At 45.2% G+C, this 23,237-nt stretch overlaps 1 protein-coding gene and 1 long non-coding RNA gene across 3 annotated transcripts in view; both read right to left on the bottom strand.

Moving 5' to 3' along the window:
* Positions 1 to 23,237, bottom strand: part of bmp2k (BMP2 inducible kinase) — a 92,575-nt gene that overhangs the window by 10,217 nt on the left and 59,121 nt on the right. For both annotated transcript variants that reach the window (XM_036979244.1, XM_036979245.1), the window contains exons 8-12: positions 21,132 to 21,235; positions 19,624 to 19,703; positions 19,234 to 19,460; positions 11,541 to 11,680; positions 2,044 to 2,178 (exon numbers count right to left, since the gene is read on the bottom strand). In XM_036979244.1, the coding sequence (XP_036835139.1) occupies positions 2,044 to 2,178; positions 11,541 to 11,680; positions 19,234 to 19,460; positions 19,624 to 19,703; positions 21,132 to 21,235 (686 nt within the window). The remainder of the gene's footprint in view (positions 1 to 2,043; positions 2,179 to 11,540; positions 11,681 to 19,233; positions 19,461 to 19,623; positions 19,704 to 21,131; positions 21,236 to 23,237) is intronic.
* On the bottom strand, positions 7,142 to 10,367 carry LOC118964809. The gene is made up of 3 exons (XR_005051987.1): positions 10,287 to 10,367; positions 10,035 to 10,232; positions 7,142 to 7,205 (listed from the first exon to the last, which is right to left on the bottom strand). It is a non-coding gene; the product is annotated as an uncharacterized LOC118964809 (long non-coding RNA).

Here is a 23,237-nt window from a genome sequence, read left to right as displayed (position 1 = left end):
CTATGTAGTGTTAGTACCATGCTGTGTTGTTGTAGGTCTCTATGTAGTGTTGCTACCATGCTGTGTTGTTGTAGGTCTCTATGTAGTGTTGGTACCATGCTGTGTTGTTGTAGGTCTCTCTCTATGTAGTGTTGTTACCATGCTGTGTTGTTGTAGGTCTCTATGTAGTGTTGCTACCATGCTGTGTTGTTGTAGGTCTCCATGTAGTGTTGTTACCATGCTGTGTTGTTGTAGGTCTCTCTCTATGTAGTGTTGTTACCATGCTGTGTTGTTGTAGGTCTCTATGTAGTGTTGCTACCATGCTGTGTTGTTGTAGGTCTCTATGTAGTGTTGCTACCATGCTGTGTTGTTGTAGGTCTCTATGTAGTGTTGTTACCATGCTGTGTTGTTGTAGGTCTCTATGTAGTGTTGGTACCATGCTGTGTTGTTGTAGGTCTCTCTCTATGTAGTGTTGCTACCATGCTGTGTTGTTGTAGGTCTCTATGTAGTGTTGGTACCATGCTGTGTTGTTGTAGGTCTCTCTCTATGTAGTGTTAGTACCATGCTGTGTTGTTGTAGGTCTCTCTCTATGTAGTGTTGTTACCATGCTGTGTTGTTGTAGGTCTCTCTCTATGTAGTGTTGTTACCATGCTGTGTTGTTGTAGGTCTCTCTCTATGTAGTGTTGTTACCATGCTGTGTTGTTGTAGGTCTCTCTCTATGTAGTGTTAGTACCATGCTGTGTTGTTGTAGGTCTCTATGTATTGTTGCTACCATGCTGTGTTGTTGTAGGTCTCTCTCTATGTAGTGTTGGTACCATGCTGTGTTGTTGTAGGTCTCTCTCTATGTAGTGTTAGTACCATGCTGTGTTGTTGTAGGTCTCTTTCTATGTAGTGTTGTTACCATGCCTGTGTTGTTGTAGGTCTCTTTCTATGTAGTGTTGTTACCATGCTGTGTTGTTGTAGGTCTCTCTCTATGTAGTGTTGTTACCATGCTGTGTTGTTGTAGGTCTCTTTCTATGTAGTGTTGTTACCATGCTGTGTTGTTGTAGGTCTCTTTCTATGTAGTGTTGTTACCATGCTGTGTTGTTGTAGGTCTCTCTCTATGTAGTGTTGTTACCATGCTGTGTTGTTGTAGGTCTCTTTCTATGTAGTGTTGTTACCATGCTGTGTTGTTGTAGGTCTCTTTCTATGTAGTGTTGTTACCATGCTGTGTTGTTGTAGGTCTCTCTCTATGTAGTGTTGTTACCATGCTGTGTTGTTGTAGGTCTCTATGTAGTGTTGTTACCATGCTGTGTTGTTGTAGGTCTCTATGTATTGTTGCTACCATGCTGTGTTGTTGTAGGTCTCTCTCTATGTAGTGTTGTTACCATGCTGTGTTGTTGTAGGTCTCTCTCTATGTAGTGTTGTTACCATGCTGTGTTGTTGTAGGTCTCTATGTAGTGTTGTTACCATGCTGTGTTGTTGTAGGTCTCTCTCTATGTAGTGTTGGTACCATGCTGTGTTGTCGTATTATGTCTCTCTATGTTGTGTTGCTGCCATGCTGTGTTGTCGTCGTCGTAAATAAGAATTTGTTCTTAACTGGCTTGCCTAGTTAAATAAAAGTTGGTTGCCAATTGCCATTTAAAATCCACAGAAGAATGCCACGCGGTGTTGACAGAAAACTAACTGAACACTAAGTTCCCTCTTCAATCTGTGGATTTAATTGTCGGCAATAGAGATCAAAACGATTCTGTGACTACAAAAAACAGGTCAAAATACTGGAAAAGATCCACACACAACAAAAACAACACTAAGCACATTTCAGGTAAAATTACAACCACCCGATGTTTATCTCCCAGCAACAGCTAGCTAGCTAGCTAAAATGTCCATGAATGTTTGTTTTCGACCTGTCCCCAAATGAAAACGTGACCCGAAAACGTGACCTGCGTGTCACGAATGTGTCTGGTGGGGATTCGACCAACAACATGGAGGCAGTTCGATCAGCATTTGAAAGTTGAGAAGACCCACAAAAAGGCTGAATTTCCTTTATAAAAAGCCAAATTAGACAATGGACGTGGCTCTTACCATGGCTGCGTAGTGAGTCTGTTGTTGCTGATTCATGGGCTGCAACATCATCGGTTGTTGGAGCAGGGCCTGCTGCTGCTGCTGCTGTTGGAGTAGCTGTTGGAGCTGGATCGACTGCTGAAGGGCCTGCTGGTACTGTTGAAGGTACAGAGATAGATATAGATCTATCTAGAGAAATCTAAACTATATATATATATATCTATATCTATATCTATATCTATATCTATATCTATATCTATACATATATATATATCTATATATATATATATATATATATCTATATCTATCTATATATATATATATATATATATATCTTGTTAGATCATGTGGCTCTCTGTACAGTTCAGGACAACCCAGGGACAGCCCGTCACCTTGAAGGGCGGTGTTAGTAGTAGTGGGTGGAGCAGCTTTGACACCGATTTTGTGTTATGTTGCAAAACGTTTTTTGGGGGGTTTGTTGGCTGCTACAGTGTCATCGTGTGAGGGTGACTCAGTAGTACCTGAAGGTATTGGAGCTGCTGTGGATGGACAGGGTGACTCAGTAGTACCTGAGGGTATTGGAGTTGCTGTGGATGGACAGGGTGACTCAGTAGTACCTGAGGGTATTGGAGCTGCTGTGGATGGACAGGGTGACTCAGTAGTACCTGAAGGTATTGGAGCTGCTGTGGATGGACAGGGTGACTCAGTAGTACCTGAAGGTATTGGAGCTGCTGTGGATGGACAGGGTGACTCAGTAGTACCTGAGGGTATTGGAGCTGCTGTGGATGGACAGGGTGACTCAGTAGTACCTGAAGGTATTGGAGCTGCTGTGGATGGACAGGGTGACTCAGTAGTACCTGAAGGTATTGGAGCTGCTGTGGATGGACAGGGTGACTCAGTAGTACCTGAGGGTATTGGAGTTGCTGTGGATGGACAGGGTGACTCAGTAGTACCTGAAGGTATTGGAGCTGCTGTGGATGGACAGGGTGACTCAGTAGTACCTGAAGGTATTGGAGCTGCTGTGGATGGACAGGGTGACTCAGTAGTACCTGAAGGTATTGAAGCTGCTGTGGATGGACAGGGTGACTCAGTAGTACCTGAGGGTATTGGAGCTGCTGTGGATGGACAGGGTGACTCAGTAGTACCTGAAGGTATTGGAGCTGCTGTGGATGGACAGGGTGACTCGGTAGTACCTGAAGGTATTGGAGCTGCTGTGGATGGACAGGGTGACTCAGTAGTACCTGAAGGTATAGGAGCTGCTGTGGATGGACAGGGTGACTCAGTAGTACCTGAAGGTATTGGAGCTGCTGTGGATGGACAGGGTGACTCAGTAGTACCTGAGGGTATTGGAGCTGCTGTGGTTGGACAGGGTGACTCAGTAGTACCTGAGGGTATTGGAGCTGCTGTGGATGGACAGGGTGACTCAGTAGTACCTGAGGGTATTGGAGCTGCTGTGGATGGACAGGGTGACTCAGTAGTACCTGAGGGTATTGGAGCTGCTGTGGATGGACAGGGTGACTCAGTAGTACCTGAGGGTATAGGAGCTGCTGTGGATGGACAGGGTGACTCAGTAGTACCTGAAGGTATTGGAGCTGCTGTGGATGGACAGGGTGACTCAGTAGTACCTGAGGGTATTGGAGCTGCTGTGGATGGACAGGGTGACTCAGTAGTACCTGAAGGTATTGGAGCTGCTGTGGATGGACAGGGTGACTCAGTAGTACCTGAGGGTATTGGAGCTGCTGTTGATGGACAGGGTGACTCAGTAGTACCTGAGGGTATTGAAGCTGCTGTGGATGGACAGGGTGACTCAGTAGTACCTGAGGGTATTGGAGCTGCTGTGGATGGACAGGGTGACTCAGTAGTACCTGAAGGTATTGGAGCTGCTGTGGATGGACAGGGTGACTCAGTAGTACCTGAGGGTATAGGAGCTGCTACAGTGTCATGGTGTGAGGGTGACTCAGTAGTACCTGAAGGTATTGGAGCTGCTGTGGATGGACAGGGTGACTCAGTAGTACCTGAAGGTATTGGAGCTGCTGTGGATGGACAGGGTGACTCAGTAGTACCTGAAGGTATTGGAGCTGCTGTGGATGGACAGGGTGACTCAGTAGTACCTGAAGGTATTGGAGCTGCTGTGGATGGACAGGGTGACTCAGTAGTACCTGAAGGTATTGGAGCTGCTGTGGATGGACAGGGTGACTCAGTAGTACCTGAAGGTATTGGAGCTGCTGTGGATGGACAGGGTGACTCAGTAGTACCTGAGGGTATAGGAGCTGCTACAGTGTCATGGTGTGAGGGTGACTCAGTAGTACCTGAAGGTATTGGAGCTGCTGTGGATGGACAGGGTGACTCAGTAGTACCTGAGGGTATTGGAGCTGCTGTGGATGGACAGGGTGACTCAGTAGTACCTGAAGGTATTGGAGCTGCTGTGGATGGACAGGGTGACTCAGTAGTACCTGAGGGTATTGGAGCTGCTGTGGATGGACAGGGTGACTCAGTAGTACCTGAGGGTATTGGAGCTGCTGTGGATGGACAGGGTGACTCAGTAGTACCTGAAGGTATTGGAGCTGCTGTGGATGGACAGGGTGACTCAGTAGTACCTGAAAGTATTGGAGCTGCTGTGGATGGACAGGGTGACTCAGTAGTACCTGAAGGTATTGGAGCTGCTGTGGATGGACAGGGTGACTCAGTAGTACCTGAGGGTATAAGAGCTGCTACAGTGTCATGGTGTGAGGGTGACTCAGTAGTACCTGAAGGTATTGGAGCTGCTGTGGATGGACAGGGTGACTCAGTAGTACCTGAGGGTATAGGAGCTGCTACAGTGTCATGGTGTGAGGGTGACTCAGTAGTACCTGAAGGTATTGGAGCTGCTGTGGATGGACAGGGTGACTCAGTAGTACCTGAGGGTATAGGAGCTGCTACAGTGTCATGGTGTGAGGGTGACTCAGTAGTACCTGAAGGTATTGGAGCTGCTGTGGATGGACAGGGTGACTCAGTAGTACCTGAGGGTATTGGAGCTGCTGTGGATGGACAGGGTGACTCAGTAGTACCGGAGGGTATTGGAGCTGCTGTGGATGGACAGGGTGACTCAGTAGTACCTGAAGGTATTGGAGCTGCTGTGGATGGACAGGGTGACTCAGTAGTACCTGAGGGTATAGGAGCTGCTACAGTGTCATGGTGTGAGGGTGACTCAGTAGTACCTGAAGGTATTGGAGCTGCTGTGGATGGACAGGGTGACTCAGTAGTACCTGAAGGTATTGGAGCTGCTGTGGATGGACAGGGTGACTCAGTAGTACCTGAAAGTATTGGAGCTGCTGTGGATGGACAGGGTGACTCAGTAGTACCTGAAGGTATTGGAGCTGCTGTGGATGGACAGGGTGACTCAGTAGTACCTGAAGGTATTGGAGCTGCTGTGGATGGACAGGGTGACTCAGTAGTACCTGAAGGTATTGGAGCTGCTGTGGATGGACAGGGTGACTCAGTAGTACCTGAGGGTATAGGAGCTGCTACAGTGTCATCGTGTGAGGGTGACTCAGTAGTACCTGAGGGTATTGGAGCTGCTGTGGATGGACAGGGTGACTCAGTAGTACCTGAAGGTATTGGAGCTGCTGTGGATGGACAGGGTGACTCAGTAGTACCTGAAGGTATTGGAGCTGCTGTGGATGGACAGGGTGACTCAGTAGTACCTGAGGGTATTGGAGCTGCTGTGGATGGACAGGGTGACTCAGTAGTACCTGAGGGTATTGGAGCTGCTGTGGATGGACAGGGTGACTCAGTAGTACCTGAAGGTATTGGAGCTGCTGTGGATGGACAGGGTGACTCAGTAGTACCTGAGGGTATTGGAGCTGCTGTGGATGGACAGGGTGACTCAGTAGTACCTGAAGGTATTGGAGCTGCTGTGGATGGACAGGGTGACTCAGTAGTACCTGAGGGTATTGGAGCTGCTGTGGATGGACAGGGTGACTCAGTAGTACCTGAAGGTATTGGAGCTGCTGTGGATGGACAGGGTGACTCAGTAGTACCTGAGGGTATTGGAGCTGCTGTGGATGGACAGGGTGACTCAGTAGTACCTGAGGGTATTGGAGCTGCTGTGGATGGACAGGGTGACTCAATAGTACCTGAAGGTATTGGAGCTGCTGTGGATGGACAGGGTGACTCAGTAGTACCTGAGGGTATTGGAGCTGCTGTGGATGGACAGGGTGACTCAGTAGTACCTGAGGGTATTGGAGCTGCTGTGGATGGACAGGGTGACTCAGTAGTACCTGAAGGTATTGGAGCTGCTGTGGATGGACAGGGTGACTCAGTAGTACCTGAGGGTATAGGAGCTGCTGTGGATGGACAGGGTGACTCAGTAGTACCTGAAAGTATTGGAGCTGCTGTGGATGGACAGGGTGACTCAGTAGTACCTGAAGGTATTAGAGCTGCTGTGGATGGACAGGGTAACTCAGTAGTACCTGAGGGTATAGGAGCTGCTACAGTGTCATCGTGTGAGGGTGACTCAGTAGTACCTGAGGGTATTGGAGCTGCTGTGGATGGACAGGGTGACTCAGTAGTACCTGAAGGTATTGGAGCTGCTGTGGATGGACAGGGTGACTCAGTAGTACCTGAAGGTATTGGAGCTGCTGTGGATGGACAGGGTGACTCAGTAGTACCTGAAGGTATTGGAGCTGCTGTGGATGGACAGGGTGACTCAGTAGTACCTGAAGGTATTGGAGCTGCTGTGGATGGACAGGGTGACTCAGTAGTACCTGAAGGTATTGGAGCTGCTGTGGATGGACAGGGTGACTCAGTAGTACCTGAAGGTATTGGAGCTGCTGTGGATGGACAGGGTGACTCAGTAGTACCTGAGGGTATAGGAGCTGCTACAGTGTCATGGTGTGAGGGTGACTCAGTAGTACCTGAAGGTATTGGAGCTGCTGTGGATGGACAGGGTGACTCAGTAGTACCTGAAAGTATTGGAGCTGCTGTGGATGGACAGGGTGACTCAGTAGTACCTGAAGGTATTGGAGCTGCTGTGGATGGACAGGGTGACTCAGTAGTACCTGAGGGTATTGGAGCTGCTGTGGATGGACAGGGTGACTCAGTAGTACCTGAAGGTATTGGAGCTGCTGTGGATGGACAGGGTGACTCAGTAGTACCTGAAGGTATTGGAGCTGCTGTGGATGGACAGGGTGACTCAGTAGTACCTGAGGGTATTGGAGCTGCTGTGGATTGACAGGGTGACTCAGTACCTGAGGGTATAAGAGCTGCTGTGGATGGACAGGGTGACTCAGTAGTACCTGAGGGTATTGGAGCTGCTGTGGATGGACAGGGTGACTCAGTAGTACCTGAAGGTATTGGAGCTGCTGTGGATGGACAGGGTGACTCAGTAGTACCTGAAGGTATTGGAGCTGCTGTGGATGGACAGGGTGACTCAGTAGTACCTGAGGGTATAGGAGCTGCTGTGGATGGACAGGGTGACTCAGTAGTACCTGAAAGTATTGGAGCTGCTGTGGATGGACAGGGTGACTCAGTAGTACCTGAAGGTATTAGAGCTGCTGTGGATGGACAGGGTGACTCAGTAGTACCTGAGGGTATAGGAGCTGCTACAGTGTCATCGTGTGAGGGTGACTCAGTAGTACCTGAGGGTATTGGAGCTGCTGTGGATGGACAGGGTGACTCAGTAGTACCTGAAGGTATTGGAGCTGCTGTGGATGGACAGGGTGACTCAGTAGTACCTGAAGGTATTGGAGCTGCTGTGGATGGACAGGGTGACTCAGTAGTACCTGAAGGTATTGGAGCTGCTGTGGATGGACAGGGTGACTCAGTAGTACCTGAAGGTATTGGAGCTGCTGTGGATGGACAGGGTGACTCAGTAGTACCTGAAGGTATTGGAGCTGCTGTGGATGGACAGGGTGACTCAGTAGTACCTGAGGGTATAAGAGCTGCTACAGTGTCATGGTGTGAGGGTGACTCTGTAGTACCTGAAGGTATTGGAGCTGCTGTGGATGGACAGGGTGACTCAGTAGTACCTGAGGGTATAGGAGCTGCTACAGTGTCATGGTGTGAGGGTGACTTAGTAGTACCTGAAGGTATTGGAGCTGCTGTGGATGGACAGGGTGACTCAGTAGTACCTGAGGGTATTGGAGCTGCTGTGGATGGACAGGGTGACTCAGTAGTACCGGAGGGTATTGGAGCTGCTGTGGATGGACAGGGTGACTCAGTAGTACCTGAAGGTATTGGAGCTGCTGTGGATGGACAGGGTGACTCAGTAGTACCTGAGGGTATAGGAGCTGCTACAGTGTCATGGTGTGAGGGTGACTCAGTAGTACCTGAAGGTATTGGAGCTGCTGTGGATGGACAGGGTGACTAAGTAGTACCTGAAGGTATTGGAGCTGCTGTGGATGGACAGGGTGACTCAGTAGTACCTGAAGGTATTGGAGCTGCTGTGGATGGACAGGGTGACTCAGTAGTACCTGAAAGTATTGGAGCTGCTGTGGATGGACAGGGTGACTCAGTAGTACCTGAAGGTATTGGAGCTGCTGTGGATGGACAGGGTGACTCAGTAGTACCTGAAGGTATTGGAGCTGCTGTGGATGGACAGGGTGACTCAGTAGTACCTGAGGGTATAGGAGCTGCTACAGTGTCATCGTGTGAGGGTGACTCAGTAGTACCTGAAGGTATTGGAGCTGCTGTGGATGGACAGGGTGACTCAGTAGTACCTGAAGGTATTGGAGCTGCTGTGGATGGACAGGGTGACTCAGTAGTACCTGAAGGTATTGGAGCTGCTGTGGATGGACAGGGTGACTCAGTAGTACCTGAAGGTATTGGAGCTGCTGTGGATGGACAGGGTGACTCAGTAGTACCTGAAGGTATTGGAGCTGCTGTGGATGGACAGGGTGACTCAGTAGTACCTGAGGGTATAGGAGCTGCTACAGTGTCATGGTGTGAGGGTGACTCAGTAGTACCTGAAGGTATTGGAGCTGCTGTGGATGGACAGGGTGACTCAGTAGTACCTGAGGGTATTGGAGCTTCTGTGGATGGACAGGGTGACTCAGTAGTACCTGAAGGTACTGGAGCTGCTGTGGATGGACAGGGTGACTCAGTAGTACCTGAGGGTATAAGAGCTGCTACAGTGTCATGGTGTGAGGGTGACTCAGTAGTACCTGAAGGTATTGGAGCTGCTGTGGATGGACAGGGTGACTCAGTAGTACCTGAAGGTATTGGAGCTGCTGTGGATGGACAGGGTGACTCAGTAGTACCTGAAGGTATTGGAGCTGCTGTGGATGGACAGGGTGACTCAGTAGTACCTGAAGGTATTGGAGCTGCTGTGGATGGACAGGGTGACTCAGTAGTACCTGAGGGTATTGGAGCTGCTGTGGATGGACAGGGTGACTCAGTAGTACCTGAAGGTATTGGAGCTGCTGTGGATGGACAGGGTGACTCAGTAGTACCTGAAGGTATTGGAGCTGCTGTGGATGGACAGGGTGACTCAGTAGTACCTGAGGGTATTGGAGCTGCTGTGGATGGACAGGGTGACTCAGTAGTACCTGAAGGTATTGGAGCTGCTGTGGATGGACAGGGTGACTCAGTAGTACCTGAAGGTATTGGAGCTGCTGTGGATGGACAGGGTGACTCAGTAGTACCTGAAGGTATTGGAGCTGCTGTGGATGGACAGGGTGACTCAGTAGTACCTGAAGGTATTGGAGCTGCTGTGGATGGACAGGGTGACTCAGTAGTACCTGAAGGTATTGGAGCTGCTGTGGATGGACAGGGTGACTCAGTAGTACCTGAGGGTATTGGAGCTGCTGTGGATGGACAGGGTGACTCAGTAGTACCTGAAGGTATTGGAGCTGCTGTGGATGGACAGGGTGACTCAGTAGTACCTGAGGGTATTGGAGCTTCTGTGGATGGACAGGGTGACTCAGTAGTACCTGAAGGTACTGGAGCTGCTGTGGATGGACAGGGTGACTCAGTAGTACCTGAGGGTATAAGAGCTGCTACAGTGTCATGGTGTGAGGGTGACTCAGTAGTACCTGAAGGTATTGGAGCTGCTGTGGATGGACAGGGTGACTCAGTAGTACCTGAAGGTATTGGAGCTGCTGTGGATGGACAGGGTGACTCAGTAGTACCTGAGGGTATAAGAGCTGCTACAGTGTCATGGTGTGAGGGTGACTCAGTAGTACCTGAAGGTATTGGAGCTGCTGTGGATGGACAGGGTGACTCAGTAGTACCTGAGGGTATAGGAGCTGCTACAGTGTCATGGTGTGAGGGTGACTTAGTAGTACCTGAAGGTTTTGGAGCTGCTGTGGATGGACAGGGTGACTCAGTAGTACCTGAAGGTATTGGAGCTGCTGTGGATGGACAGGGTGACTCAGTAGTACCTGAAAGTATTGGAGCTGCTGTGGATGGACAGGGTGACTCAGTAGTACCTGAAGGTATTGGAGCTGCTGTGGATGGACAGGGTGACTCAGTAGTACCTGAAGGTATTGGAGCTGCTGTGGATGGACAGGGTGACTCAGTAGTACCTGAAGGTATTGGAGCTGCTGTGGATGGACAGGGTGACTCAGTAGTACCTGAGGGTATAGGAGCTGCTACAGTGTCATCGTGTGAGGGTGACTCAGTAGTACCTGAGGGTATTGGAGCTGCTGTGGATGGACAGGGTGACTCAGTAGTACCTGAAGGTATTGGAGCTGCTGTGGATGGACAGGGTGACTCAGTAGTACCTGAAGGTATTGGAGCTGCTGTGGATGGACAGGGTGACTCAGTAGTACCTGAAGGTATTGGAGCTGCTGTGGATGGACAGGGTGACTCAGTAGTACCTGAAGGTATTGGAGCTGCTGTGGATGGACAGGGTGACTCAGTAGTACCTGAAGGTATTGGAGCTGCTGTGGATGGACAGGGTGACTCAGTAGTACCTGAAGGTATTGGAGCTGCTGTGGATGGACAGGGTGACTCAGTAGTACCTGAAAGTATTGGAGCTGCTGTGGATGGACAGGGTGACTCAGTAGTACCTGAAGGTATTGGAGCTGCTGTGGATGGACAGGGTGACTCAGTAGTACCTGAGGGTATTGGAGCTGCTGTGGATGGACAGGGTGACTCAGTAGTACCTGAAGGTATTGGAGCTGCTGTGGATGGACAGGGTGACTCAGTAGTACCTGAAGGTATTGGAGCTGCTGTGGATGGACAGGGTGACTCAGTAGTACCTGAGGGTATTGGAGCTGCTGTGGATGGACAGGGTGACTCAGTAGTACCTGAAGGTATTGGAGCTGCTGTGGATGGACAGGGTGACTCAGTAGTACCTGAAGGTATTGGAGCTGCTGTGGATGGATAGGGTGACTCAGTAGTACCTGAAGGTATTGGAGCTGCTGTGGATGGACAGGGTGACTCAGTAGTACCTGAAGGTATTGGAGCTGCTGTGGATGGACAGGGTGACTCAGTAGTACCTGAAGGTATTGGAGCTGCTGTGGATGGACAGGGTGACTCAGTAGTACCTGAGGGTATTGGAGCTGCTGTGGATGGACAGGGTGACTCAGTAGTACCTGAAGGTATTGGAGCTGCTGTGGATGGACAGGGTGAAGTGGATCCTGTTGTTGCAGACGCAGGTCCCCAGGCTGCAGCTGCTGGAGGACCCTGTTGGCTGTCTGTGGCGCCACCGGCTGCCCACTCCCTGGGGTGGTCGCTATGATAAAAGCGCAGAGATATTTCATTGTTCATTTTGTAATAAAAATAAAAAAAAACAGAACATTTGTCTCCTTTTCTGACGACCTAGTATCGCAAAAAGCCGCCTGATGCCGGAAGCTTACAGTCATCGGTGCACAGATATTTTAAAGTAAATCAAATGTTCATTGGTCGAGTACACATATTTTCACGTTTCCGTAGGAGCAGCGAAATGCTTGTGTTTCTAGCTCCAACAGTAATACCTAGCTAAATTCTTGTTTCTCTAGCTCCAACAGTAATACCTAGCTAACTGCTTGTTTCTCTAGCTCCAACAGTAATACCTAGCTAACTGCTTGTGTTTCTAGCTCCAACAGTAATACCTAGCTAAATGCTTGTGTTTCTAGCTCCAACAGTAATACCTAGCTAACTGCTTGTGTTTCTAGCTCCAACAGTAATACCTAGCTAACTGCTTGTGTTTCTAGCTCTAACAGTAATACCTAGCTAAATGCTTGTGTTTCTAGCTCCAACAGTAATACCTAGCTAACTGCTTGTTTCTCTAGCTCCAACAGTAATACCTAGCTAACTGCTTGTGTTTCTAGCTCTAACAGTAATACCTAGCTAACTGCTTGTGTTTCTAGCTCTAACAGTAATACCTAGCTAAATGCTTGTGTTTCTAGCTCCAACAGTAATACCTAGCTAAATGCTTGTGTTTCTAGCTCCAACAGTAATACCTAGCTAACTGCTTGTGTTTCTAGCTCCAACAGTAATACCTAGCTAACTGCTTGTGTTTCTAGCTCTAACAGTAATACCTAGCTAAATGCTTGTGTTTCTAGCTCCAACAGTAATACCTAGCTAACTGCTTGTTTCTCTAGCTCCAACAGTAATACCTAGCTAACTGCTTGTGTTTCTAGCTCTAACAGTAATACCTAGCTAACTGCTTGTGTTTCTAGCTCTAACAGTAATACCTAGCTAAATGCTTGTGTTTCTAGCTCCAACTGTAATACCTAGCTAACTGCTTGTTTCTCTAGCTCCAACAGTAATACCTAGCTAACTGCTTGTGTTTCTAGCTCTAACAGTAATACCTAGCTAACTGCTTGTGTTTCTAGCTCTAACAGTAATACCTAGCTAACTGCTTGTGTCTCTAGCTCCAACAGTAATACCTAGCTAACTGCTTGTGTTTCTAGCTCTAACAGTAATACCTAGCTAACTGCTTGTGTTTCTAGCTCTAACAGTAATACCTAGCTAACTGCTTGTGTCTCTAGCTCCAACAGTAATACCTAGCTAACTGCTTGTTTCTCTAGCTCCAACAGTAATACCTAGCTAAATGCTTGTCTCTAGCTCCAACAGTAATACCTAGCTAACTACTTGTGTCTCTAGCTCCAACAGTAATACCTAGCTAACTACTTCATGTCTAGCTCCAACAGTAATACCTAGCTAAATGCTTGTGTTTCTAGCTCCAACAGTAATACCTAGCTAACTGCTTGTTTCTCTAGCTCCAACAGTAATACCTAGCTAACTGCTTGTTTCTCTAGCTCCAACAGTAATACCTAGCTAACTGCTTGATTCTCTAGCTCCAACAGTAATACCTAGCTAAATTCTTGTATTTCTAGCTCCAACAGTAATACCTGGCTAACTGCTTGTTTCTCTAGCTCCAACAGTAATACCTAGCTAACTGCTTGATTCTCTAGCTCCAACAGTAATACCTAGCTAACTGCTTGTGTTTCTAGCTCCAACAGTAATACCTAGCTAACTGCTTGTGTTTCTAGCTCTAACAGTAATACCTAGCTAACTGCTTGTGTCTCTAGCTCCAACAGTAATACCTAGCTAACTGCTTGTGTTTCTAGCTCTAACAGTAATACCTAGCTAACTGCTTGTGTTTCTAGCTCTAACAGTAATACCTAGCTAACTGCTTGTGTCTCTAGCTCCAACAGTAATACCTAGCTAACTGCTTGTTTCTCTAGCTCCAACAGTAATACCTAGCTAAATGCTTGTCTCTAGCTCCAACAGTAATACCTAGCTAACTACTTGTGTCTCTAGCTCCAACAGTAATACCTAGCTAACTACTTCATGTCTAGCTCCAACAGTAATACCTAGCTAAATGCTTGTGTTTCTAGCTCCAACAGTAATACCTAGCTAACTGCTTGTTTCTCTAGCTCCAACAGTAATACCTAGCTAACTGCTTGTTTCTCTAGCTCCAACAGTAATACCTAGCTAACTGCTTGATTCTCTAGCTCCAACAGTAATACCTAGCTAAATTCTTGTATTTCTAGCTCCAACAGTAATACCTGGCTAACTGCTTGTTTCTCTAGCTCCAACAGTAATACCTAGCTAACTGCTTGATTCTCTAGCTCCAACAGTAATACCTAGCTAACTGCTTGTGTTTCTAGCTCCAACAGTAATACCTAGCTAAATGCTTGTCTCTAGCTCCAACAGTAATACCTAGCTAACTACTTGTGTCTCTAGCTCCAACAGTAATACCTAGCTAACTACTTCATGTCTAGCTCCAACAGTAATACCTAGCTAAATGCTTGTGTTTCTAGCTCCAACAGTAATACCTAGCTAACTGCTTGTTTCTCTAGCTCCAACAGTAATACCTAGCTAACTGCTTGTTTCTCTAGCTCCAACAGTAATACCTAGCTAACTGCTTGATTCTCTAGCTCCAACAGTAATACCTAGCTAAATTCTTGTATTTCTAGCTCCAACAGTAATACCTGGCTAACTGCTTGTTTCTCTAGCTCCAACAGTAATACCTAGCTAACTGCTTGATTCTCTAGCTCCAACAGTAATACCTAGCTAAATGCTTGTGTCTCTAGCTCCCAACAGTAATACCTAGCTAAATGCTTGTGTCTCTAGCTCCAACAGTAATACCTAGCTAACTACTTGTGTCTCTAGCTCCAACAGTAATACCTAGCTAACTGCTTGTGTCTCTAGCTCCAACAGTAATACCTAGCTAACTGCTTGTGTTTCTAGCTCCAACAGTAATACCTAGCTAACTGCTTGTGTCTCTAGCTCCAACAGTAATACCTAGCTAACTGCTTGTGTTTCTAGCTCCAACAGTAATACCTAGCTAACTGCTTGTGTCTCTAGCTCCAACAGTAATACCTAGCTAACTGCTTGTGTCTCTAGCTCCAACAGTAATACCTAGCTAACTGCTTGTGTTTCTAGCTCCAACAGTAATACCTAGCTAACTGCTTGTGTCTCTAGCTCCAACAGTAATACCTAGCTACCTGCTTGTGTTTCTAGCTCCAACAGTAATACCTAGCTAACTGCTTGTGTTTCTAGCTCCAACAGTAATACCTAGCTAACTGCTTGTGTCTCTAGCTCTAACAGTGCAGTAGTAATAATATAGACATTATATTATATATAGTTATATAGGATGGTGTGTATAGACAGTATAGACAGTAGTTATATAGGATGGTGTGTATAGACAGTAGTTATATAGGATGGTGTGTATAGACAGTAGTTATATAGGATGGTGTGTATAGACAGTAGTTATATATAGGATGGTGTATATAGACAGTATAGACAGTAGTTATATAGGATGGTGTATATAGACAGTATAGACAGTAGTTATATAGGATGGTGTGTATAGACAGTAGTTATATAGGATGGTGTGTATAGACAGTAGTTATATAGGATGGTGTGTATAGACAGTAGTTATATAGGATGGTGTGTATAGACAGTAGTTATATAGGATGGTGTGTATAGACAGTAGTTATATAGGATGGTGTGTATAGACAATAGTTATATAGGATGGTGTGTATAGACAGTAGTTATATAGGATGGTGTGTATAGACAGTAGTTATATAGGATGGTGTCTATAGACAGTAGTTATAATAGGATGGTGTGTATAGACAGTATAGACAGTAGTTATATAGGATGATGTGTATAGACAGTAGTTATATAGGATGGTGTGTATAGACAGTAGTTATATAGGATGGTGTGTATAGACAGTATAGACAGTAGTTATATAGGATGGTGTGTATAGACAGTAGTTATATAGGATGGTGTGTATAGACAGTAGTTATATAGGATGGTGTATATAGACAGTATAGACAGTAGTTATATAGGATGGTGTGTATAGACAGTAGTTATATAGGATGGTGTGTATAGACAGTAGTTATATAGGATGGTGTGTATAGACAGTAGTTATATAGGATGGTGTGTATAGACAGTAGTTATATAGGATGGTGTGTATAGACAGTAGTTATATAGGATGGTGTATATAGACAGTATAGACAGTAGTTATATAGGATGGTGTGTATAGACAGTAGTTATATAGGATGGTGTGTATAGACAGTAGTTATATAGGATGGTGTGTATAGACAGTAGTTATATAGGATGGTGTGTATAGACAGTAGTTATATAGGATGGTGTGTATAGACAGTAGTTATAGAGGATGGTGTGTATAGACAGTAGTTATATACGATGGTGTGTATAGACAGTAGTTATATAGGATGGTGTGTATAGACAGTAGTTATATAGGAAGGTGTGTATAGACAGTAGTTATATAGGATGGTGTGTATAGACAGTATAGACAGTAGTTATATAGGATGATGTGTATAGACAGTAGTTATATAGGATGGTGTGTATAGACAGTAGTTATATAGGATGGTGTGTATAGACAGTATAGACAGTAGTTATATAGGATGGTGTGTATAGACAGTATAGACAGTAGTTGTAGAGGATGGTGTGTATAGACAGTAGTTATATAGGATGGTGTGTATAGACAGTAGTTATATAGGATAGTGTGTATAGACAGTAGTTATATAGGATGGTGTGTATAGACAGTATAGACAGTAGTTATATAGGATGATGTGTATAGACAGTAGTTATATAGGATGGTGTGTATAGACAGTAGTTATATAGGATGGTGTGTATAGACAGTAGTTATATAGGATGGTGTGTATAGACAGTAGTTAAATAGGATGGTGTGTATAGACAGTAGTTATATATAGGATGGGGTGTATAGACAGTAGTTATATAGGATGGTTTGTATAGACAGTAGTTATATATAGGATGGGGTGTATAGACAGTAGTTATATATAGGATGGGGTGTATAGACAGTAGTTATATATAGGATGGGGTGTATAGACAGTAGTTATATATAGGATGGGGTGTATAGACAGTAGTTATATAGGATGGTTTGTATAGACAGTAGTTATATATAGGATGGGGTGTATAGACAGTAGTTATATATAGGATGGGGTGTATAGACAGTAGTTATATATAGGATGGGGTGTATAGACAGTAGTTATATATAGGATGGGGTGTATAGACAGTAGTTATATATAGGATGGGGTGTATAGACAGTAGTTATATATAGGATGGGGTGTATAGACAGTAGTTTAACAGGATGGTTTGTATAGACAGTAGTTATATAGGATGGGGTGTATAGACAGTAGTTATATATAGGATGGGGTGTATAGACAGTAGTTATATATAGGATGGGGTGTATAGACAGTAGTTATATATAGGATGGGGTGTATAGACAGTAGTTATATATAGGATGGGGTGTATAGACAGTAGTTATATATAGGATGGGGTGTATAGACAGTAGTTATATATAGGATGGGGTGTATAGACAGTAGTTATATATAGGATGGGGTGTATAGACAGTAGTTATATATAGGATGGGGTGTATAGACAGTAGTTATATATAGGATGGTGTGTATAGACAGTAGTTATATATAGGATGGTGTGTATAGACAGTAGTTATATATAGGATGGGGTGTATAGACAGTAGTTATATATAGGATGGGGTGTATAGACAGTAGTTATATATAGGATGGGGTGTATAGACAGTAGTTATATATAGGATGGGGTGTATAGACAGTAGTTATATATAGGATGGGGTGTATAGACAGTAGTTATATATAGGATGGGGTGTATAGACAGTAGTTTAACAGGATGGTTTGTATAGACAGTAGTTATATAGGATGGGGTGTATAGACAGTAGTTATATATAGGATGGGGTGTATAGACAGTAGTTATATATAGGATGGGGTGTATAGACAGTAGTTATATATAGGATGGGGTGTATAGACAGTAGTTATATATAGGATGGGGTGTATAGACAGTAGTTATATATAGGATGGGGTGTATAGACAGTAGTTATATATAGGATGGGGTGTATAGACAGTAGTTATATATAGGATGGGGTGTATAGACAGTAGTTATATATAGGATGGGGTGTATAGACAGTAGTTATATATAGGATGGGGTGTATAGACAGTAGTTATATATAGGATGGGGTGTATAGACAGTAGTTATATATAGGATGGTGTGTATAGACAGTAGTTATATATAGGATGGTGTGTATAGACAGTAGTTATATATAGGATGGGGTGTATAGACAGTAGTTATATATAGGATGGGGTGTATAGACAGTAGTTATATATAGGATGGGGTGTATAGACAGTAGTTATATAGGATGGGGTGTATAGACAGTAGTTATATATAGGATGGGGTGTATAGACAGTAGTTAAATAGGATGGGGTGTATAGACAGTAGTTATATATAGGATGGGGTGTATAGACAGTAGTTATATATAGGATGGGGTGTATAGACAGTAGTTATATATAGGATGGTTTGTAAAGACAGTAGTTTAACAGGATGGTTTGTATAGACAGTAGTTATATATAGGATGGGGTGTATAGACAGTAGTTATAATAGGATGGTTTGTAAAGACAGTAGTTTAACAGGATGGTTTGTATAGTCAGTATGGATAGAAAAGGTGTGGACAGCAGTAGTTATATAGGATGAGCCTAGACTAATATACAGTATATACATATTAAGTATGTAAACATTAAAGTGACTAGTTTTAATGACTATGTACATAGGGCAGCCGTCTCCACAGGGTAGAGTACTGGGTGATAGCCGGCTAGTGGGGTGATAACCGTGACTAAGTTTCAGGGCAGGGTATTGGGAGGAGTCTGGCTAGTGGTGACTGTTTAACAGTCTGATGGCCTGGAGACAAAACAGCTTCTATCAGTCTCTCGGTCCCAGCTTTGATGCACCTGTACTGTCTCGGCCTGCTCGATGGTAGCGAGGTGAACAGGCCGTGGCTCGGATGATCTGAGAACCTTGATGATCTTCTTGGCCTTCCTGTGACATTTGTAGAAGATTGTGAGGGTCTTCGGGGACGAGGCACATTTCCTTCAGACTGGGATATGGAGAGATTGAATATGTCCGTAAACACCCCAGCTGAGCGTGCTCTGAGGACGCGGCTTGGGATGCCGTCTAGGCCGGCAAGGGTAAACACGCTTAAATGACTTACTCACGTCAGGCCACAGAGAACAAAAGCACTAAGTTCCTCAAAGCAGGAAAATAATGGTGTTTAGCTCGTGGGGGAAGTGTAAAGCTCGCGGGATCAGGAGGCTTTGCAAGGCTATTGTCCCCCCCCACAGTGAGATGCACAGTGTCAGCCAAGGTGCAGTGCCCATGGGGGGGGGGGGGGGGCACTTAGGGGTTCAGTGCCCATGGGGGGGGGCACTTAAGGGTTTCAGTGCCTTGCTCAAGGGCACAAAACGGCAGATAAAGAAAACAAACACATAGTCAAATGTGAAGGCTCACCTTTCTGCCCATTGCTGACAGGTACAGAAGGCTCAGTTGTAGGGGTGCCGATGGGCGTGGCAGCGACCGGGGTGCCGATGGGCGTGGCAGCGACCGGGGTGACGATGGGCGTGGCAGCGACCGGGGTGACGGCTGCTACAGGAATGGGTAGCACATAACTGTTTGTAGCTTTGGGTCTCTGTCTCGGAGTGATGGAAGTTGCCGTCGGGCCCACGGACTCTGTGATTCTGGACCAGAAGAACACGTTTAGGTTTGGGGAACTTAAAATGATCTCTTTCATATAACCTTGATTTTTTATATATTTTTTTACATTCTCCTTGATATTAAATCCCTTTTTGCTAGAGACCTGAGATTTACATTCCAGAATATCTATAACGCACGGTGACATACCTGGCTTTCGTCATACTCTTCCTGGCAGCGAATTGGCTGGCTGTGAGCGGCTCAGGAAGTGACGTGGGGAGAGGAGAGTTCTGTAGGAGACAACGTGATGTTACACAACCATCATCTCAACCTAACTAACTCAGGGTGCATTGTGGGGAGAGGAGAGTTCTGTAGGAGACAACGTGATGTTACACAACCATCATCTCAACCTAACTAACTCAGGGTGCATTGTGGGGAGAGGAGAGCTCTGTAGGAGACCATCGGCTGCCCATTCCCTGGGGTTGTCGCTATGAGAAAGCGTAGAGATACAATTTGATCAGGAATACAGTGTAGACATTGCTAATGTTGTAAATGACTATTGTAGCTGGAAAAGGCTGATTTGTTTTATGGAATATCTGTGTACTACTATGGAATACGCTGTGTACTACTCTCTTCACAGAACAGAGCAAACTGGCTCTAACCAGAATAGAAAGAGGAGTGGGAGGCCCCGGTGCACAACTGAGCAAGAGGACAAGTACATTAGAGTGTCTAGTTTGAGAAACAGACACCTCACAAATCCTTAACTTGCAGCTTCATTAAAATAGTACCCATAAATCACCAGTCTCAACTTCAACAGTGAAGAGGCGACCCCGGGATGCTGGCCTTCTAGGCAGAGTTGCAAAGAAAAAGCCACATCTCAGACTGGCCAATAAAAAGAAAAGATTAAGATGGGCAAAAGAACACAGACACTGGACAGAGGAAGATTGGAAAAAAGTGTTACAGGACAGACTAATGTATATTCTGAGGTGTTCAGATCACAAAGAAGAACATTCGTGAGATGCATAAAAAAATTAAAAGATGCTGGAGGAGTGAACCATCTGTGAAGCCTGGTGGAGGCAATGTGATGGTCTGGGGGGGCTTTGGTGGTGGTAAAGTGGGAGGTTTGTACAGGGTAAAAGAGATCTTGAACAAGGAAGGCTATCACTCCATTTTGTAACGCCATGCCGTACCCTGTGGACGGCGCTTAAATGGAGCCAATATCCTCCTACAACAGGGCAATGACCCAAAGCACAGCTCCAAACTATGTAATAATTATTTAAGGAAGAAGCAGTCAGCTGGTATACTGTCTATAATGGAGTGGCCAGCACAGTCACCGGATCTCAACCCTATTGAGCTGTTGTGGGAGCAGCTTGACCGTATGGTACGTAAGAAGTGCCCATCAAGCCAATCCAACTTGTGGGAGGTGCTTCAGGAAGCATGGGGTGAAATCTCTTCAGATTACCTCAACAACTTGACAACTAGAAAGCCAAAGGTCTGCAAGGCTGTAAGTGCTGCAAATGGAGGATTCGTTGAAGGAAAATTATTATTAAAAAAAAGAAGAATAACAATCATTATTTATAAACCTTGTCAACGTCTTGCTTGACTATATTTCCTATTCATTTTGTAACTAATTTCATGTATGTTTTCATAGAAAACAAGAATTTCTATTTGATCCCAAAGTTTTGAACATCTGTCACAATGAAAGAACAGCGACTTACAAGGAGATTTGGCACAGGACACTCCTTTCCAGCTAACTTGAAGGCAAAGTAGGAGACTTGATATATATCTGGTCTCTTCTCATGGTCAGGCTCAAGCATATATCCTGGAGGAGACATGGGAGAAGAGTGGACATATAGTTTACTATAGCCTGGAGTAGTGGGGACATATAGTTTACTATAACCTGGAGAAGAGGTGGGAGTAGAAGGGACATATAGTTTAATATAGCCTGGAGTAGAGGGGACATATAGTTTACTATAACCTGGAGAAGAGGTGGGAGTAGAAGGGACATATAGTTTACTATAGCCTGGAGAAGAGGGGACATATAGTTTAATATAGGTTGGAGAAGAGGGGACATATAGTTTACTATAGCCTGGAGTAGAGGGGACATATAGTTTACTATAGCCTGGAGTAGAGGGGACATATAGTTTACTATAGCCTGGAGAAGAGGGGACATATAGTTTACTATAGCCTGGAGTAGAGAGGACATATAGTTTACTATAGCCTGGAGTAGAGGGGACATATAGTTTACTATAACCTGGAGAAGAGGTGGGAGTAGAAGGGACATATAGTTTACTATAGCCTGGAGAAGAGGGGACATATAGTTTAATATAGCCTGGAGAAGAGGGGACATATAGTTTACTATAGCCTGGAGTAGAGGTGGGAGTAGAGGGGACATATAGTTTACTATAGCCTGGAGAAGAGGGGACATATAGTTTACTATAGCCTGGAGTAGAGAGGACATATAGTTTACTATAGCCTGGAGAAGAGGGGACATATAGTTTACTATAGCCTGGAGTAGAGGTGGGAGTAGAGGGGACATATAGTTTAATATAGCCTGGAGAAGAGGGGACATATAGTTTACTATAGCCTGGAGAAGAGGGGACATATAGTTTACTATAGCCTGGAGTAGAGGTGGGAGTAGAGGGGACATATAGTTTACTATAGCCTGGAGAAGAGGGGACATATAGTTTACTATAGCCTGGAGAAGAGGTGGGAGTAGAGGGGACATATAGTTTACTATAGCCTGGAGTAGAGGGGACATATAGTTTAATATAGCCTGGAGAAGAGGGGACATATAGTTTACTATAGCCTGGAGAAGAGGGGACATATAGTTTACTATAGCCTGGAGTAGAGGTGGGAGTAGAGGGGACATATAGTTTACTATAGCCTGGAGAAGAGGGGACATATAGTTTACTATAGCCTGGAGAAGAGGTGGGAGTAGAGGGGACATATAGTTTACTATAGCCTGGAGTAGAGGGGACATATAGTTTACTATAGCCTGGAGAAGAGGGGACATATAGTTTACTATAGCCTGGAGTAGAGAGGACATATAGTTTACTATAGCCTGGAGAAGAGGGGACATATAGTTTACTATAGCCTGGAGTAGAGGTGGGAGTAGAGGGGACATATAGTTTACTATAGCCTGGAGTAGAGGGGACATATAGTTTAATATAGCCTGGAGTAGAGGTGGGAGTAGAGGGGACATATAGTTTACTATAGCCTGGAGTAGAGGTGGGAGTAGAGGGGACATATAGTTTAATATAGCCTGGAGTAGAGGTGGGAGTAGAGGGGACATATAGTTTACTATAGCCTGGAGAAGAGGGGACATATAGTTTACTATAGCCTGGAGTAGAGAGGACATATAGTTTACTATAACCTGGAGAAGAGGGGACATATAGTTTACTATAACCTGGAGAAGAGGGGACATATAGTTTACTATAGCCTGGAGTAGAGAGGACATATAGTTTACTATAACCTGGAGAAGAGGGGACATATAGTTTACTATAGCCTGGAGTAGAGGGGACATATAGTTTACTATAGCCTGGAGAAGAGGGGACATATAGTTTACTATAGCCTGGAGTAGAGAGGACATATAGTTTACTATAGCCTGGAGTAGAGGGGACATATAGTTTACTATAGCCTGGAGTAGAGAGGACATATAGTTTACTATAACCTGGAGAAGAGGGGACATATAGTTTACTATAGCCTGGAGTAGAGAGGACATATAGTTTACTATAGCCTGGAGAAGAGGTGGGAGTAGAAGGGACATATAGTTTACTATAACCTGGAGAAGAGGGGACATATAGTTTACTATAGCCTGGAGT

The sequence above is a fragment of the Oncorhynchus mykiss genome, chromosome 6 (genome assembly GCF_013265735.2).
Source record: "Oncorhynchus mykiss isolate Arlee chromosome 6, USDA_OmykA_1.1, whole genome shotgun sequence".
Lineage (NCBI taxonomy): Eukaryota > Metazoa > Chordata > Actinopteri > Salmoniformes > Salmonidae > Oncorhynchus > Oncorhynchus mykiss.
Note: the sequence above shows the minus strand (reverse complement) of the source record. Positions and strands in the feature narration are given on the sequence as shown.